At 36.1% G+C, this 20164-nt stretch overlaps 2 protein-coding genes across 2 annotated transcripts; both read right to left on the bottom strand.

The window, feature by feature from the left end:
- Positions 1-43: 43 nt before the first annotated feature.
- Positions 44-3768, bottom strand: LOC132627832 (uncharacterized). The gene is made up of 2 exons (XM_060343418.1): positions 3423-3768; positions 44-812 (listed from the first exon to the last, which is right to left on the bottom strand). Exons 1-2 carry the CDS (start codon positions 3591-3593, stop codon positions 447-449), a joined length of 537 nt encoding a protein of 178 aa, XP_060199401.1. The 5' UTR covers positions 3594-3768; the 3' UTR covers positions 44-446.
- A 2169-nt stretch (positions 3769-5937) lies between these two features.
- On the bottom strand, positions 5938-9781 carry LOC132627831 (probable inactive receptor kinase At5g67200). The gene is made up of 2 exons (XM_060343417.1): positions 8036-9781; positions 5938-6738 (listed from the first exon to the last, which is right to left on the bottom strand). Exons 1-2 carry the CDS (start codon positions 9459-9461, stop codon positions 6140-6142), a joined length of 2025 nt encoding a protein of 674 aa, XP_060199400.1. The 5' UTR covers positions 9462-9781; the 3' UTR covers positions 5938-6139.
- Between the last annotated feature and the right edge of the window lie 10383 nt (positions 9782-20164).

Genomic DNA, 20164 nt, shown 5'->3' with positions numbered 1-20164 from the left:
TTGGGAGTCAGTCGTCATGCTATTGGAACCGTTTATAGCCAACTTCATAAGCAATTGGTAGAAGTAGTATTTATGATGCTAATTCTCAGAGGCAAACCATAATTTACAAAGCTCGCTATAGGGACATGCTTCAATTATTTGATAACATCTTAAGCAGCACAAAGTGCACAACACACTCATAGAACCAAATACATTTTCTATTGTCAATATCTATAACCACAACTTTTGGTGCGACCTGAGGCACTCATTACTTCAGCCACCAAATCAGCCATGTAATGCTTATAGTAACATGCCTAGTAAGAAAGTAGGTCTCGAGCCAAGAGCAAGTGTTATGTATACAGGAAACCATCAGCTATGATGCATTTCATGATGAGTAGTGACATTAAAAATGCAGCACCATGTCCAATAACTTAGCGAGGAATGTTCCATTCAAGTCGCAAGCTAAGTCAGTTTTTGCAACACCAGAATGAGTAGTGCTCATCTTTGCGATGGGAGCTAACCAGACCCCCACATTGTAAGCAGACAAAGCTGCTTCCATCAGAGAATGCATCAAGCATTATCTGTTTCCTGCCAGTTTCAGATAGTATTGAAGTACCATGCTCATCTACTTCAATTGGTTTATCCACCGTACTATGTTCAGAAGGTTGAGATATGGTAGGGATGGCCTCAGCAATGGCACACTCAGCGAACAAAGAAGCCAGCTCATCTGCAGCCACACTTGCCTGTACTTTGTTTCTGTACAGCTCCTGGGCACGATTAAGGGCTTGAAATACAGCATGCTCACCGCCTTTGGTTCTCATGGCCATCACCACCTGTTGCCTTATTTGATTAGTATAGTACAAGATAAACATGAACAGGCAGATAAGGCAAAGTTTTCAAGATACTGTTATGTCACTCGAATACGAGAACAGATGCTACTTGAAGTAATCACAATAATTGCATGGATGCTCCTCTAAAATTTACAACCCAGTCACGAGGTCAATATAACTAAGACAGGCATCATTAGACGAGATTAAGCTAACAGATAAAAGATTACAAGTTGTAATCCTACGCCTTCATTCACCCTCCCCTAAAAATAGTCCCCCAAAAGAAAGAAAAAAAGAGGACAAATTAAAGGAAAAAGATAGCAACTGCACCAACCACTCCCTATTCCATACAGCTCATTTTCCTGGGAAGTGAGTCACCCATAATTATCCGCTTCGACTGTTCCACCGGAACACCAAGTTTTTGGAAAGTTTTCTGAGAAAATGGAACTTTAAAGGTCTGTCTGGTTTTGTTTATTTAGCTGTTTTATCCAGAATTTATCATTCTTCTTAGCCTGACCAGTGCTTAGTCGCTTAAATCCATAGTAGTTATAAGAAAATGCTGAAATGTTGAAAGGACGGCTAAAAAACTAATCAGATTCCTGATGGCCATAGGTGTAATCAGCTAAAACTGATATGAGATGATCGCTTTTACATATCTGACCGGATTTTCCATAAGTAACTACTCTCTTCCTCCCAATTCATGTAGCATATTTCCTTTTTAGTCTATCACAAAAAGGAAGGATGTCATACTTCCTTTTTTCCCTTTTGAGAAAGAACATCATACTTCCTTATTTAGAAAAAAATTAACTTAAACTTCTCACTTTACCCTTAATGAAATTGATTCATTGACACACAAATATCTATAGCTTGTTTTATACCACAAGTTTCAAAAGTCTTTCCTTTTTTCTTAAACTTTGCGCCCAGTCAAACACCACCACATATATTGGGATGGAGTGAGTAATAATTTTTAGAAAGAAAAAGATTCATTTCTACATGCTGCTTAACTAATAGTTAGAAATGTAATTACATGATACATGCTGCTTAACTAATCCCAAAAGAAAGGACAATACACGCCTCTAATTAGACAAAACCCAGGAAAATGTAGATAAACCATACCGCCTATTAGAGATTTTAGATTTAATACATACCAAGTAGGCCTCAAACATTAGGAGGTTTTTGAGACAACTATAACATCACTACAGTTTTTTTTTTTTTTTTTTTTTTTACCAGTATCGCCACTACGAAACCTTTTTGTTTCTTAAATCTTAAGACAGTAAACCGATAGTCAAATAAACTTTCTTATATTGCCCAGAAAACAGTATGGAAAGGAAGATATGGTACTTCAGCTATATTAACACTGTTTGAAACATCCCAATATACCGCTAGTAAGCAATGGAATTGACAGGCAATGAGAATTCGCCAATGGCATGGTGACTTACCATAGAACTACCTGTATTGGTGTATGTTTATCACCTTCACCATTGTGCCAATTCAATCAGCTAAACTCAGAGAAACTTATCCATCAAGGGTCTAACACATCTAACGATCTATAGACTATAGATACTCTTAGTGAGTCTTCACTGACAATAATTACAGGATAGCGTATCTTACATTTCATGACAGGTAGGTGTAAATCTCTTTCTGACATACTTCAAAATACTCTTGCAACACGTGAGTCTTCACTGACAATAATCACAGGATAGCGTATCTTACATTTCATGACAGGTAAGTATAAATCTGTTTCTGACATACTTCAATATACTCTTGCAATCACAACTTTATTATGCCATTGCCAATGAGGTATATAAATGTTACAATGTGTAGTGTAGAATTAGAATGTAACCAACATACACGCAAACTTAAAGCCATGCAATTACGCACGCAAGACATCTATAAAACACAAGGATAAGAATTGTTTGATATTGTCCTATGCATACACTAGCATCAACACAACGCGCAGTGTTATATATATTAAGTACATAAAACATATAGAATGGCAAAGCAAGTTACAATAATGAAAGGAGCGCACTCTTCCCAAAACAAATCATATAACCCCTATTCCAAACCCTTGATCAGGGGTGACTTTTCAAATAGTACCTTGAAAATGAATTTCTAGTTAAATCCAAGTAAATAGCGTACTTATCGTCAGTCTGGTTGAAATTAAACAAGTGTCTGAGAATATTTAGATTGGTGAGTATTAAAGGACTGATCAGAACTAACTCAGCTTCATTATAAAGTAAGATTTATCAACTACATTATAATGTTAGTTGGTTAAGTATTTTTTTTTTCTGTCAAAATAACCCAATAGTGATTATGATCATGAAATTAAGCATAAAAAGTGAAACTAAAACTGCTGAAAAATCGAAACGAAACAGGCGATTTTGATCCTAGTGTTATTCACACATTTCTCCACTTCCTTGATGAAATGAAAGCACAAAAGAAAAGATGTTAAGAAAAAAGAAGCTTATATGCATCGATTTAAGCTCAACAACCACAAAAAAACGCTAACATTTACATAAAAGCTCACAGCTCAGTTAATAGGTAAACTAGTAAGATATAGCATTGATGTTCAGTTAAACGAATAACTCAAAAGTAAAAAAGAAATGAGATAATTACCGCTTGAAGAGCTTGAGAAGGTTTTCCTTGATGGATAAGCTGACGTGCCATGGTAAGCATCCCTCCAACGACGCCGTCCTGGTCTGTAGTTGAATGCATTAATGGCGGCGGCGTCGGCGGCGGAGCCGCCGTGGACTCCTCCTCCATCATGTCAGCATCTGTACTGTCCATTGCATTTCAGTTGCACTTGCGACGATCTCTACTTTACGTATTTATGACTCTTTGTTATACTCTAAGGGTTAAGAGTATTTGATTTGGAGGTGTTTTATGAAGATAAGAGACAATTGGAGGGGTTTCTAGAGATTTCTGGAATATTATTTGATTGCCCTGAGACATTCATCTTTCCTCTTCGGCTCTTTCTTTCATCGTCCCCTTGCTTGATTGTTGTCTTATTGGGCCTTTAATGAATGGGCTCTTAATACATTGGCCCACTGTCCAATGACCCATTAATCTATTTGTGCGGGCTGATTTACGCGAATTCCTCTTAGATTCCATTCCTCCTGGGGTAATTACCCTTCTAGACAACGTTAGGGTAGTATAATTGCTTTAACACTTTTTAAAAGTTTCAGCAGGTTGCTAGACTTGAACTCGTGACGCTACTGTTTGAATTATGATTTTTTGGTTTCCAAACGATATCCTGTAGGGACAAGGACCGATCAGATTATATTTACATTTTGTTGACACACGCAATGGCGGATTCAGGATTTTCATTCAGGGGGTTCGGAAAAAACAATAAAAGCTAAATATAAAAAATAATGTTGTCAATGGGAATCAAACCTAGGACGCTAGAGATAATCTTGAACACCCTGAACCGCTTGAGTTAACCTTTTGCATTTGTTCAGGGTGTTCAAAAGTTAATATATCTACATAAACACAGAAAATCTACCCTATATATACACTATAATTTTTTACCGAGGGTGTTCGTGAACACCCTCGGGCCCCTTTAAATCCACCCCTGGACACACGATATTTAGAAATTAACAATGATGAGTAGTCAAAGGGCCTTGTTTCCAGCTTTTAGCAGATGAATGGGTAGTTCGGCAAGGTTTGGAAATGGTTTTTATCTGGTATATTTGTGGACTGTGGTCCGGCAAGGTTTGTTAAATGGTTTTATCTGTGTGTGTGGTCCATGATTATTTCTTTTCTGTTTTTTTACAGAGAAGGAATTACTGTTGTTTCCTTGCAGGCATACATCAAAATCTATTCAAGGTAAGCAAAGAATTTACAAGCACGTCATGGAATAGTTAGTAATTTTGTGTAAAAAAGTAAAGGTGCGGGGAAAGGGACCATTTTCAAGTGCATGGGTTTCTTTTCTTTCAATTGTTACGTTAATTGGAGAAGCATAAGCCATGAAGTAATACTATATATTATTGGCAATAAAGAACAAGAAATTGCCAAATCTAAATTCAGCCTTATATTTATAAGGAGGAAATGGTTCAATACGAAATAAAAGCATCCAGCAATGCATAGCAACAATCTGCAGGCTATGATTACATAACAGTTTAAAATGATTTCATTAGTTCTATTTTCCATCATAGGAACCCAAAAAAAAAAAAAAAGAAGGGGGTAGAAGGATAGTTAAGTGGACGCTCAAATTCGACTGGAGTAATAAATTATACTGTGTAGACCAGGTTGTCAATGCTATATTAATTTGTCCAGCTAACACAATTGTGGTTTACCTTACCTCTTTAACTGTGTTAACACCTACTCACCTCTATCAAAGCCACAAAATTATATGGGCAATGTGAAGAATGTGTACGGCCTCCAACAATAACAACCACTCCATTTTTATGAATTCAACCTTCAACTGTAAAAAGGAAATTCAACATTCAAGTATTGAACAAGAAGTAGCTAGCTAGCTAACAACGTCACCAACCAGATGCCAAGTTGTATCATTTCATGAACTTGACTTGATTCATATGAGATATTGCATTACTTTACTGTCTACCAAGGTTCAACTTTTAACATCTTAAAGAATTTAAAAAGATATATATGAGCCCGTTTGGATTGGCTTATAAGTTGTTTATAAGCTATTTTCAGCTTTTTTAAGTATTTGACTGGTCAACTTAAAGTCATTTTGTGCTTAAAATAAACTCAAAAAAATAATTGAGCCCATTTGACTTAGCTTATCTAAAGCAGCTTATAAGCTGAAAACAACTTATAAGCTAAAAAAAATAAGTTAGACTACCCCAACTTATTTTTTTTAGCTTATAAGCTGTTTGCAGTAAACAACTTATAGGCATAAGCCCATCCAAACAGGCTCATACTAGTATATTATAGAGAAAAGCTCTGCCTATGTAAACTTGCTCACATTGCGGATCCCCATTCCTAATAAGGAGGAGGATTGCAATAGCCTGAACTTGTCAAATCAATGAATCCTTATAATATAGATATATGAATTGAGCTCAAGTGAAGAAATGGAGATTCATACCGCCAATACAATTTACTTGAAACTGAGGCATAGTCATTGTATATATTATAGAAAAAAATAATTCAACTTCAATACCATCGACTGTTGACAAAGAAATTGGGGATGCCCAATAAGGTGAAATAAGAAGAAAGTACACTAGATAAAACCTGCTACTACTTATCAACATGCTAACAAAAGTATAGTCTTTACCCTTTTGATCGTTTCTTTTGCAATTACTGATAATGAACGGTCTGTAGTGAATATAATACAGATTTAATTTTATAACTAAGATTTAACTAAGAACTAATTAAGAGGTGCCAGTGAGGAGGTCTATTTCATGACTATCTTCCATAGTGACAGCTTCTTTAATCTCTTGTATCATCTTCAACACTTGCCACATTGTTGGTCTTTGCTCCGGTGAGCTCACTCTACAAGTCATAGCCACCTCAAGAAGCATCTCCAACTTAGTATCTTCTCCAACAATACCATCATGATCCTCTCTAGTAGACTTCACCCAATGGATCATATCATCTGGCATTAAATATGGATGTTCCGAAGGATGCTTCCCCGTTAGAAGCTCGAGTAAAAGAACGCCAAATGAGTACACATCGGATTTAGCACTGGCTTGGCGGTAGTGGTGGTTGTTGTGATTCAGTTTCCGGATTTCTGGAGCCTTGTAGGCTGTAGAATCGGGGTCCTCGTCGTCCGTGGGGACAGCGAGCACGGAGAGACAATAATCGGCTATGCATGCCTCGAAGTCCGACCCAAGGAGGACGTTGGAAGACTTGAGATTGCCATGGACAAGCCTCCATGCTTGGTGGATGTAGGAAAGTCCTTGAGCTACATCCTCTGCTATTTTCAAGCATGAAGTCCAGTGAAGTGGCTTTGCTCTTGATGACTTGGAACCTGTACACGTGGCACGTTGACCGGTCAAATACGTTACAGATGCCACGTCGGATTGACCAAGTTCGATAAATCCAACTAAATTCAACAACGAATAAGCCTTTGAATTAAATATACGACGGCGGTACTAAAATGCTAACACCCATACTCCTATTAACCTCACGTTACGCAACCACACGTGAAATAAAATTAAAGTAACATTCTTAATAAACTTGAATGATACTAAACTATTATTAGGACATTAAACAAACATAAAAGTATATTACAAAGACAGGAATCTGTTTCCAATGTCGTCAGGATCAGCTGCAAGATTCTCTGTGTTTGTGAAAACCTTGGGGTTGAGGAACTGCATATATAGGGGTAAGGACCCTCTTTGATTGAACAGCACATTTAAAATATTATATTTATTTACTCATAAAGTATAATTAACCCATCTCTTTAATTACATTTTTCGGATAGGGCTATGACAAATAAACAAGGAATCCTTCGGAACAAAGCTTTCATCAATGGGGCATGCAGTTTTGATAGGAGGGTTGTTTGATATCATGAGTACTAATAATGAAGTATCATCTTTTTTTTTTTTTTTTGGATAACCATACTAATAGGGAGTATCATTTTAACTTTGATGTAAATCTTTACATTTCATTTTGGTGTTAACTTTTTTTTCAATCAAACTAATTACATTACTTAATGTTTCAACTACTGCTCTATTATTTACTTACAAACAACCAAATAATAATTACGTAAAATTTACAACTTAAGCATCAAACACTATCATATAAAATACTCCTACTAACCTGAACAAAGTAATAATTCATTAAAAGGCCAACTTTGTCATTATTTTTCAATGATTTATGAATGTTATTACAACTTGTAGTTTCATAGATTAATGTAAGATTTTCTCTTTTGTGTTTTTAATATTTTTAGAGAACAAATGGAGAAGTAGCCCGTTTGGATTAGCTTATAAGTTGGTCAAACTAGCTTATAAGTCATTTTTAATTTATTTAAGTATTTGACAAAAATAAAAAACAGCTTAAATTAAGTTAAAAAATGCTTAAAATAAGCCAAGCTCAACCCTAATATTTTATTTTTTTGCTTAAAAATCATTTTGATTTGACCAACAATATTATCCTTTTTATCCCTTAGATTTTCTGTTAATTTTAATACTAGTCTCTTACTTCTGAAAACACTTTAATCACTTTTATTCAAACACGTAACTGTTTATTTATAAAATAATTTTAACACTTATGTTTAAAAGCCACTTTTTTCCGGCTAATCCAAATCGGCTCAAGGAACGTACCATGAATAAGAGAAAACAGGCTGCCATTGGGCTGATAATCATAAACCAAAAGCCTTTCTTGTCTAGCCTGAAAATAAGCCTTCATCGGAACCAAATTCGGGTGTCTAAGCCCACCTACTGATTCCATATGCTGCTCAAACTCTTCTTGACTTGTACCAGCCAATCTCCCACCATCCAATCTCTTCACACAAACAATCAAACGGTTATCAAGCACTGCTTTATAAGTGATCCCCATTGTCCCTCTACCTAAAAGCTCAGCAGAAGCTCTCATCAGCATCTCCAGCGAATACACCTGCACCTCACCTGCACAGAATACTAAACTCCCACTTTTACATATCACTTGTTGCATTCCTTCTTGTACTCTTTTTACCTTCTCTTCTAGCTCATTGTTATCTTCTTCAATCCTTATTATTGCTTCTGCATTCCCAGTAACACTTGGATCAAATATACCTTTCTTTGTTTTACCCAACTTCTTCGAGTTCTTGTGCTTTCTAGTAACTAATACTAATAATATTAACGAACACAAAAGGACTAAACAAGCTGTCGAAACACCAATAATGAGTAAAGATCTTTTATGGATTTTATTTTCTTTACGATCCAATGGAGCCCCACTTCGTAACTCTTCGATTTGGCTTGATGGTGGTGGTGTCTTTTTGGGGACATCAGCAGTGGATGGGTTGAAAAAAGGTTGTATTGGACGGCATTCTTTGTGTACGAGTTCACCACAAAGTCCTTTATTGTCCAAAAACGACGTTGTTTTAAACCTAGATAGCGTTTTAGTGACCGGGATAGGACCAGAGAGGGCATTTCTGGAAATATTGAAGACATGAAGGGAAGATTGATTTAACGGTGGGACTGAACCGTTTAACCGGTTCGAGTCAAGCCGAAGATAGTACAACCGGTTCAAACTGTTAATTGAAACGGGTATTGAACCGGTGAGGTTATTATAAGAAAGATCAAGGGTTTTGAGTCTATGAAGGGTAAAAATGGAAACTGGTATTGAACCAGTGAATAAGTTATGGTCAAGGAAAAGGACTTTGAGATTACTAAGTGAAGAAAGATCAGGAATAGGACCAGTAAGTGAGTTGTTTTGAAGACTTAATACTCTTAATTGATCAAGATTTGACAATGTGTTACTAGGAAATGTACCACCTAAGCTTAAACCTTCAATAATAACACGAACCACTTTCTTTTCTGAGCATTGTACCCCTTTCCATTTGCAGAATCTGAAACTTGTATTAGCAGAAAACTCAAGTTTGTTACCTAAGTCAGCTTTGTGTTTGAATGCTAACAATGCTGAAGCATCTGAAGGAAGAGATAAATTACCAGTGGAGTGGGAATGTAGATGAGAAGAAGCAGTTGTTAAAGAAGATAAATACAAAAGAAGAATAATAAAAATAACAACTAAGAACTGATGTATTTTCATCTTCTTTCAATTCAAATGGGAGAAATGTTCAGAGATTGAAATTTTTTTACAACCCTTTTTTTGGCTATGGTTTATAATCTAAATTATGCAGAGAGGGGTTAGAGGTGCAATACGTGACAAAAGAGGTGGAAGACTGAAAAGAGAAGCAGCTGTATTCGAGGATATGGCAAAGGACACAGTCAGATTCACGTGAAGATATTTGAGAAAGAAAAAGAGAAATGAAATGAAAGTGAAGAGAAAGGAGGTGGGGACTTTCAAGATTAGTCTGGCTACTTCTCTCTCTCTCTCTGTTTCTGTGTCAGCTATGGCCATATGTTTGTGAACATTGCTATAGTAGTAGAGGTACTGGTCAGTACTCAGGAGTCCTGTATAGCCGGTTAAAAAGTAAATTATTCATATCAGTATACCTAGTAGGGAAAAGGCCGGCTACTTTTACCTCTGTTACAAATGAGTCCGGAAACATAATAGTCCTATAAAAATTATTTTGAATCAAAATATTCCAATAAAAAAAATAATTACAAAACTACCTATAGCGCGCTATAGCAGTAACGGAGACGGAGCCGTTAACTGCGCTATAGTGTGCAAACAGAACTTATATAGCGCAGTAATTTACTGCGCTACAGTGCCTTTATTTTTTTTTTTCCAACCCTTTTAGTTAACCCTTCTTCCATTGTCTTTTTAACGTATTTTGACCATAGATTAATCATGCTTCACGACCCCGAAACATCAATATTTTATATAGAACCCTACTTATTTTTGTGCGATTAATAAGATAGGATCAATACATCAAGGATACGCAAAAGTTCGGATGGCCGTTTTAGTGGCTGAAAAGTGCTCGAACGCCATTTTCGTTTGAAGGTTCGGCGACATTATCTTGAAGTTCTTTGCGAATACTTAAATTTGTTCATCAATAATTAATCAAAAGTTTCTCAAAATGACAGCATTCATACAAAAAAAAAACTTAATTAAATTGCACCATTCATTCATAACCTTGAGTAGATGAAAATACTTAACATACTAATATTCTTCAAAATAACAGCATAATCATAAATTAAACTTAAAACTAAAATCACAACATTCTTAATCATCATCAGAGTACAAGTCCTCAATATCGTCCTCAGAAAAATATTGGCGGTTTCTTAAGACATATCTTTTTTCAGTAGCAGTTAGTTCTCTACCAGTTGATGATGCTTGTTCTTCGGCCAACTTTAGCATGTAAAATCTACAACGTCTTGCCAGCATTCTGTTGTTTTCCTTTCTAATTCTTTGCACGGTAAACTCGCAACTTTCTGGACCTACTTGAGGCATGGTTAAGGAGTACCTTATTGGGATTGGAGCGTTGAGATTTTCCAAGTCACCAACAAGACGTTCTAATTCGGCAAGCCGATGTGACCATTCTCGACGTAAACCGCAATAATATTCCCGCGGATCTGAATATTTCACACTGCAGAAATCATCATTACGCTCTATAAGAAGGTGGGATTTAGCTCATCTAGTTTGAAATCACTGGTATCGCTCAAAAAACTACTATGATTTGAACTTTCATCATCACTGCTATTTGGTTCTTTTGGAAGGAGTAAAGACCAAGGTGAGTTTCTACTGCTTGACATTGAATAATATGGTGTAGTCTATTAAGAAAAGAAAGGGCTATTTATATAGTTGCAAACCCCCAAGAACCCTCCGGGGGGGGGGGGGGGGGGGAGGGTCTTAATGACCCTACCTACTTACCTTCTTGTAAGAAAAATATTAATCTTCATCGGACATTTCACAGTCCGAATCCCACTTGGATCTAAATCTTGTGCTACCATGTATACCATATTCTACCCTATGGTAACGTATTTGCATCCGATTGTTCTCTTCGCGAAAACGATTAAGAGCCAAATTAAACTCTTTTGGAGTTTCGCGAGGCATTGACATAGCACGTTTTTTTGGGCGTTTAAGCCTTACTGACGCTAACTTGTGCTCCAGTGCTTCAGCTTCCCTAACACGCCAATCCCACTCCTCTCTCATTTTATTATTGTATTCTCGATTGAATCTGTCGTTAGGGTTATTTGAGTAATGAAAATCATCATCACTTAGTTCCCATGTCCTACCCATTGCTTCAAAGATATTTGCTGGAGTGAATGATATAACACGATTAATATCTCTAAATTGATCAAAAAATGTCATCTTAACTCAATTTTGTGTGGAATGTTGCGTTTGTAACAGTTAGTCGTCAAATTACATTATATAAAGTTTGATTCGAACTATTTTGGCAAGTGAGGTGATGTTGGGGCAGTCGCATATCGCAGTAAAATCATGCGTTATATTATATAACGCATGATTTTACTGCGTTGTTATGACACAAGACCTCAATAACGCATTAAATTTACTGCGTTATAGTGCTATAACGCAGTAAATTAATGCGTTATTCGGTTCTCCAGCCATTATTTGATTTGACGTAACACTGCAAAACACTGTAATTGCATGCATGCATTAGTCCTATTAATACCGAGTTTTAACTAGTTTTATCATTCTGTATTCCTCCTCAGTTATTCAAAATATGACAGATGTTCCAAGAATTAAAGTTTCTTTATTCTGGGACGGACAAATTTTATTCGAGGAAAATAATTTGGGCTACGATTCTCCCCCAAAATATCATGTTAAGTTTCCACTTGACTTAAAATTCTCAAAACTACTCCAAGCCTTATATAATAGACTACAAGTTAGTAGAAGTGATTTTGATCTAAGTATAATTGGAAAATATCCAGTGTCATTTACGCCGCAAGGTGTAACTAGTTATGGACAGTGGTACATTCAAGACGATGATTCTTTAACTGATTATTTGAAGGCGTCGTATGATTATAGGCGATGCATAACTTTAAACGTCCTTGAAATGTATATCGAAAAGGTGCTCATTAATCGACTTGAATTCATAGCTAGGGCTCCTCAGGAAGCCCGAAATAGCCCTCGTCGGGAAGCCCCGTCTATAATTCAGGCCGAAGTCACTCAAGCGGAACCTACTTATCAACACAATTACCCTGATATGAGTACCTATGAAAGCATCTTGACTAGCCAAATTCCTCTGGATAGATTAAGTCAGTAATTTGACGGGCAGTGGTAAATATTCATTTTTTACAATATTATTATTATTATTATTATTATTATTATTATTATTATTATTATTATTATTATTATTATTATTATTATTATTATTATGGCACTTGAATGCTGCTAATGATGTCGATTATATTATTTAGGGGTTATACACCTGATATGGATCATATCGGACGGTCTCCTCAATCGGGATGGAGGAATCAGGTTGGAACATCCTCAGCCTATCGAACAACTCAAAGCGATGGACCTTCCTCAAGTTTCGGTGCAGTTGATTACTATCGGTACGTCTATTTTTTTAACATCAATAGTGTTATTTGATGTGTAATAGTTAAAACATCCTAATTTCTAATGTAGGGAGAATGTGGTGGTTGCACCAAATTATAGGCAAAGGACTGCTATGGATGGTCCGGATTATCCGAATTATATAGTGACATCACCCAGCGATAGTGAGGAAATACCTAATGCGGAGGAAAGTGACGATGAGCAAAGTGACGATGAGATTGAGGTTGGAATTAATCATCAACATCAATTAGAACTGTTGCAAGACATGATGGACAGTCCGGCACACGAGGAGGAACTGAATTCACAGCAACCATTTGAACAACAAGAGTCGACTCCGGTTCACTCGCAAAGCCAATTTCAACAGCAATAGTCGACGCCGATTCAGTGGCATTCCGATGAGATCCCCTATCTTGATCATCTTCAAGATCGCCCAGATGCCTTTGTCTTTACTAGGGATGATGATCATGTTCGGCGAAGTTTGTGGAAAGAGCCAGTGGATTGTTAAGATTTATTGCATCCAGGGGATGAGGGAGTTTAGAGTTGACGATTCCACACGAAAAGTTTGGCGATTGGTCTGTAAGCGAAAATATCAAGGCTGCGAATGGATGCTTCGTGGTAAGGAAACTGCTGAAAAGATGTGGACTATTTCAAAGTTCTACACAAAGCACACTTGTGATATGGGTGACCTCCCAGATGATCATTGCAATCTAGATACTAATTTGATTGCGCGTGTATTAGTTGCCGACATTGGAAAAAACCCAAGGTATCCCCTTCGCCTAAGTTTATTTTATTTTTGGTGTTAATATAATGTTCGTCGTTGTTACATGCTGATATTTCAACTTTTTCAGGTACCCTATTAAAGATTGTATTACAACCGTCCTGAAAGTATATAGCAAAACTATTACTAGGAGGAAGGCGTATCTTGGGCGTAGGCGTGTACATGAGATAGTCCACGGCAATTGGGAGGCCTCTTTCAAGAAGTTTCCGAGATACATGGCGGCTCTACAACATTTCAATCATGATACTGTTGTTGAATGGAAGCTCAAATCGAAACCTGGTGTGCCCGGTAATATTTTTGATTTTGTGTTTTGGGCATTCAAATCATGCATTGATGGTTTTGCTCATTGTTGGCCTGTAATATCAATAGATGGAACACATGTGTATGGGAAGTATGACATAAAGCTGCTAATAGCAGTTGGAATGGATGCAAATGGAGCTATATTCCCTCTAGCTTTTGCAATTGCAGCTAATGAGAGCATTAGTACGTGGGGTATGTTTTTGGACTACTTAAGGCAACACGTTATTAAGGATCGCATGGGAATCTGTGTGATATCAGACAGAAATGCTGGCATATTGCATAATATGTTCAATTTGCAGGGGTGGCAGCCACCATTTGCCTACCATCGTTATTGTTTAAGGCATTTGAATGCAAACTTCCAAAAGGCATATCGAATCCCAGCACTTTGCAATTGGATGTGGGCGGCTGCAACAGAGCATCAGGAGAAGAAGTTTAACCTGCAGATGGACATTATTAGGCGGGCGAATGAGGAAGCCTTCCACTGGTTGAATGCAATTGATAAAGACAAATGGACATTACACCAGGATGAAGGTAGGCGATGGGATATGCTGACAACAAATAGCTCTGAGTCATTCAATGGTTTGTTAAAATCTGCACGCGGACTACCTGTCACCGCAATGGTGAGAATGACATTTAAGCAGGTTGTGGAGCGGTTCGTCACTCGATCAAAAGAGGTCAAAGCATATGCAACAGAAGGTCTAAGATGGTTGCCAAAACCGTCAACACTGTTCGAGCACCACAAATATAAGGCTCAGAAACATGACCGAATGGAGTACAACCCTGCAGAGCGCATATTTGAACTCACAACAAGTGTACACCAAGGTAAAGGAGGTAACGTCCATACAATTTGTGAGATTCCAAGAACATGCACATGCGGCAAGTGGCAATCATATCACATGCCATGTTCTCATGCCTTCAAGTGTTTCATCGCAATGGGAAAGAACGCCTCCTCGTACATGGCTGAGGAATATACAGTTGAAAATTATACAAGAACGTATGCTGGAAGGTTCTACCCACTTGGCGGTGAGAGTTATTGGCCACCGGATCCATTTTCAATGGTCGCAAATAAAACATTTATCCGTAAATTCAGAAAGAATGCATACTCGTGTATTTATAATGAAATGGATGTTCCACCGGGGAGATACACTCGAAAATGTTCATTTTGCAATTATGTTGGTCATGATAAGTGCAAGTGTCCCTTACGACATGGTGGTCAAACTACATCTCGCGGTGGAAGTACCTCTCGTAGTGGAGTAAACTTTCGTGGTGGAAGTACCTCTAGTGGTGGTGGCACGTCTAGCGGTGGTGGGGGAAGATCAAATCAAGGGCATTAATTGATGAATGTTTTTTAAGATTTTTTCTTACTTTGATGATTGTATGATTATGCTGTTATTTTGAAGAATATTAGTATGTTAAGTATTTTCATCTACTCAAGGTTATGAATGAATGGTGCAATTTAATTAAGTTTTTTTTTGTATGAATGCTGTCATTTTGAGAAACTTTTGATTAATTATTGATGAACAAATTTAAGTATTCGCAAAGAACTTCAAGATAATGTCGCCGAACCTTCAAACGAAAATGGCGTTCGAGCACTTTTCAGCCACTAAAACGGCCATTCTAAATTTTGCGTATCCTTGATGTATTGATCCTACCTTATTAATCGCACAAAAATAAGTAGGGTTCTATATAAAATATTGATGTTTCGGGGTCGCGAAGCATGATTAATCTATGGTCAAAATACGTTAAAAAGACAATGGAAGAAGGGTTAATTAAAAGGGTTGGAAAAAAAAAAAAAGGCACTATAGCGCAGTAAATTACTGCGCTATATAAGTTCTGTTTGCACACTATAGCGCAGTAGTTTACTGCGCTATAGCAGTTAACGGCTCTGTCTCCGTTACTGCTATAGCGCAGTAAAATACTGCGCTATAGGTAGTTTTGTGACATGAACGTCACATGACATTTAACTTATTTTATGTGGTACTTACATGACAATTTTTATAAAAATAATCGGGAAAATGGCTTTTATTAAAATTTTTATTTTTTTTTATTTTATAAAACCCGTTTTTAAAAATATATTCTCGAAAATTTAATTTTTTAATTAAAAAATATGGAAAATGATTCTTTTTTAATCTGGAAAACTATAAAGTTTTTTTTTAGTGTCTGAAAAATCTTTTATTTAAAAAAACAATATTTGAAAAAACTAATTTAAAAAAAAATCTTTTTCCAGATTTTTTTTTCAAGAAATGGATTTTATAATAATAAAAAAAATCAGATTTTTAATAAAAGCCATTTTTTCACATTTGTTTTTAGAAAAATCAATGTCACGTCCCAAACAGACGTGAGTGGCACCCACACTAGTCCTATAGTGGGCGAACCAATCCCTTAACGCATTATCAAGCCAATTTCAATTACTTAAACTAATTAATAAACATTGCTCACGAATAATGAAATAAAATGTCTGACAATAAAATATACTAAATAGCAAGTGGAAAAATCTAGCTATTAAATCCCCAAAATCTGAAAGTCACCGTACAAGGACTCTAACCAACAATGTCTAAAAGAAGAGATACTATCTAAACTAAACATAATGTCTGGAATGAAAATGGACATCTGAAATAAAGAAAGATCTTCATGCAGCGTGGCACGGATAGGAGCTCGCCCTCTGATCTTGGTAATGGGTAACCTTAACTAGATGCGAGGTCTGCAAGACGTCTCTGGCTCAAAATCTGCACTCACAAAAAAAGTGCAGCAAGTGTAGGTCAGTACAAACAACACGTACTGATAGGTATCATAACAACAACAATAACAACAACAACCCAGTGAAATCCCACAACGTGGGGTCTGGGGAGGGTAGAGTGTACGCAGACCTTACTCCTACCAAGGTAGCACGGCTGTTTCCGAAAGACTCTCGGCTCACTGGTAGGTATCATAGGCCGACTAAACTTAGTATCATGCATACATACGTAAAATAAATGAAATAGGCAGACAGGCACAACAAACATGGATCACAATAAATATCCTCAAATAATCTGCTTTCAGAATCAATCATCAATTACCAACGATGAAACACCAATACACAAGCCGAAAGTAAAACAATAAACAATGAAGTTTTCAGCTCTGTCGCATATCTGTACACACATGCTAAATGGTGATGTTTTCCCCAAATAGTCATGACCTGCAGGGACCCATGGTGTCCATGTACCACTAGTTCCTGAAAGAACCTCGGACCACGAGCTCACTACTAAGCTACATCGTCACCCCTTATCAAATGTGTCTTAATAGATGTATATGTTCCATATCAAAGCCAGAAACAATGCAGTACAGTCATAGTAACACAAGTCATAACAAGACTCACAAATAATTCTGCTCAACCATAGCATAATTATACAGTTATCTCAATCAATCAGTGAAGGGTATATATGAACACCTTCCTTTCAACGGTCTCAAGAATACAATTCAAGTTTATCAATTTCAACAATGGAGAAGCATTTCACACAATTTAATCATACATCTAACAACGATCACCAAACTCCAAGTCTGAAGACCTAGATATGCTTTCTCCTATAAATTCTACGACATATACAATCAACTAATCAAAGTCTAACTCAAGTAAACCGTAACCTACATCAAATCATATTTGAGCAATGGAATCACTTCGCAACAACCTTCCCCTTTTGCAATGCCTCAGAACGTTCAAAGTCTAGAAATCATAATACTAAGTAAGTAATGGAGTATAACTCAATTTATAGGTTCTATAAGCAAATCAACCCTACAAATCTGATTTTAGCCAAAGTTCCCATTTTATTGGAACACTAGGTCTCAACCAACTATTTTCATCATTGAATATCCAATTCTCATGCTATGAAGTCATAATCTCTACTCTTAGATGATTAAACAACAGTAAACAATAACCCATTAATATTCTAGGGTTTCATGAACTTATGTGTTCTAACCTTTGAATTCTCCCCAAACTAGCTTTTATTTGGTGCTAGGAGTTAATATGATTAAAGAACTAACGAGATTAATGGTGGAAAGTTACCTTGATGACGAGTATTGTCCCTGCCTTTGAAAAATCCACCCCTTCGCTGTAACGAGACCCCTCTTCGCCGCAACGGTCTCTTTGCAGCGGAAATCCTTCTGCTGCAGCGATGCATTTTAGGCAGTGAGCACAAAATTTTCTACATTTTTATACTTAATCCCTCAAAATCATTCTAAGGCCCTATGAACACAAGCCAAAACAAACCAAGTTAAAATCACATCACAAAGTCACTTATAAGTGACAAAACACAACATAAAACACACCCCAATTTATTTAGGTCCGCTCATTCCTAACCTCGGGAAAGTACTAGCAAGGGTAGAATGGTAAAATTATGCATAACGACCAAGCGGGTCGTTACAATCAATTTTCCAGATTGCTTTCAAAAAAATTGTCATATAGGCACCACATATAATAGGTTAAATGTCATATGGCATCCATGTCACCTAATTGCAAGGACTAGGCTTGCTTATATGTGAATATGTTAGAAATGAGGGGTATTTTTAAATACTTTGGTAACGGTAAGGGGTATATTTGGTCCAACTTATGTCATGAGGGGTATATTTGGCCCCAACTTTTAACAGAGGATAAAAGTGACCAATTTATGGAAGTAGAGAGGTATTTTTGAACCTTTTACCATTGGCCATGATTTCATATTTTAATTTTAAATCAACGTTTATTTATGCAATTTGCACAAAATATCAATTTCAACATCATATCGTGATTTCAAATCTCAAATTCTCCTTAAAGGCATGATTTCTTCAAATCATGATTTCAAACTTTTTAAAATGCAAAACTTGACCCATAAATTTATAATTTGTAAAAAAAAAAAATCATAAATTGGTAAATATAGTTTTTAAATGTAAAATTTGACTCAAAGTAAAAATGTTGGTTGGTCTTATCGGTCATCTGATCGGAAATGTATGCTCAACGTAAGAGATTGTTTATACCATGTGGAAAGATTATATTTAAGAGTAGTTATACTACAACTCATGTTCAATTTCGCTTTTATTGAACTAAAGCTCGATCAATAGATATTGTATTTTTTAGAATGGCTTTTTGGTAGCATATTAACTTTGTTATAAACTATGATTTACTCGAGTTTTGATAGTTTTCACAACTTGTGGGGTTTTCAGATTTATGAGAAAAATACAACTTAAAAATCGAAATTGCATGTCCAAACAAAACTTCAACATTAAATCAACTTCATTTCATATCATGATTTCAAATCATGTCTAGATTAATATCATGTTCAGCATTTTAATTGTTACGTATAAAATTCAATACATTAGATATGGCATTTGGTTACCACAATCTCACATAACTAAAAATGTAGTATATGTTATGAGGGAATGACTAATTCTATTTCTATCTCAATTTATGTGCTATTTTTCGGTTCCTGAGATTCAAATTGCATGAACTTTGACCAACATTTTAAGATGTATTTTTTTATCAAATTGATACGAGAAAAGTTGCAACTTACAGTACTTTTCATGTAGTTTTCAAATATATAAATTTTAATAGAAATTGAGTTAATCTAATCCAATTTAGCTTCAAATTTTAATTAAATTGACTCTACAAAATCGAAAAGTGTATGACTAAGTAGTAATAACTATCACCATTTAATTATTCTGGCATGAGTCAAGACTATGGAATTGGATGCCATTTTCTTCATCTGTTGTTTGAGGTCTAAGTGAAAGCATGGATTTGCAAAATTGCAAAGACAAATAGCTAGCATATTTTCTTAAGAAAAATTAGAAACTAGACGAAAAATATCATGCAGAAATCAAACGTCTCACTGATCAAATAATACATTTTAAAATTTTGTGACAGAAATTCTCCGAAAAAGTAGAGGTGCTTAGAGGACGTCCAAAGTTCAATTGGCAAATTCCAGAATCAACAAAAAGAAAGGAAACGAGGATTAGTCCTATGAATTACTATCTGATATTGAGATGGACCAAGAACAATTGTTGCATGCAGAATAGTTGGAATCGATATATAGATTCTTCAGGAAAGCCTTAGAATGGACACATAGAACCAAAGTGTGCTCGGAAAACTATATGCAAATTAACTCCAATGGCTTGTTTGGTACAAGGATAAGGATAAATAATCTCAAAAATATATTTGATATGAATTTATTCCATGTTTAGTTGGGATAAAATGATGGTATAATTAATTCCGTATATAGTTATCCCGATATTGTAGTGTGTA

This window comes from Lycium barbarum, chromosome 2 (assembly GCF_019175385.1).
Source record: "Lycium barbarum isolate Lr01 chromosome 2, ASM1917538v2, whole genome shotgun sequence".
NCBI classification, from domain to species: domain Eukaryota; kingdom Viridiplantae; phylum Streptophyta; class Magnoliopsida; order Solanales; family Solanaceae; genus Lycium; species Lycium barbarum.
This window is presented reverse-complemented; position numbering and strand designations above follow the sequence as displayed.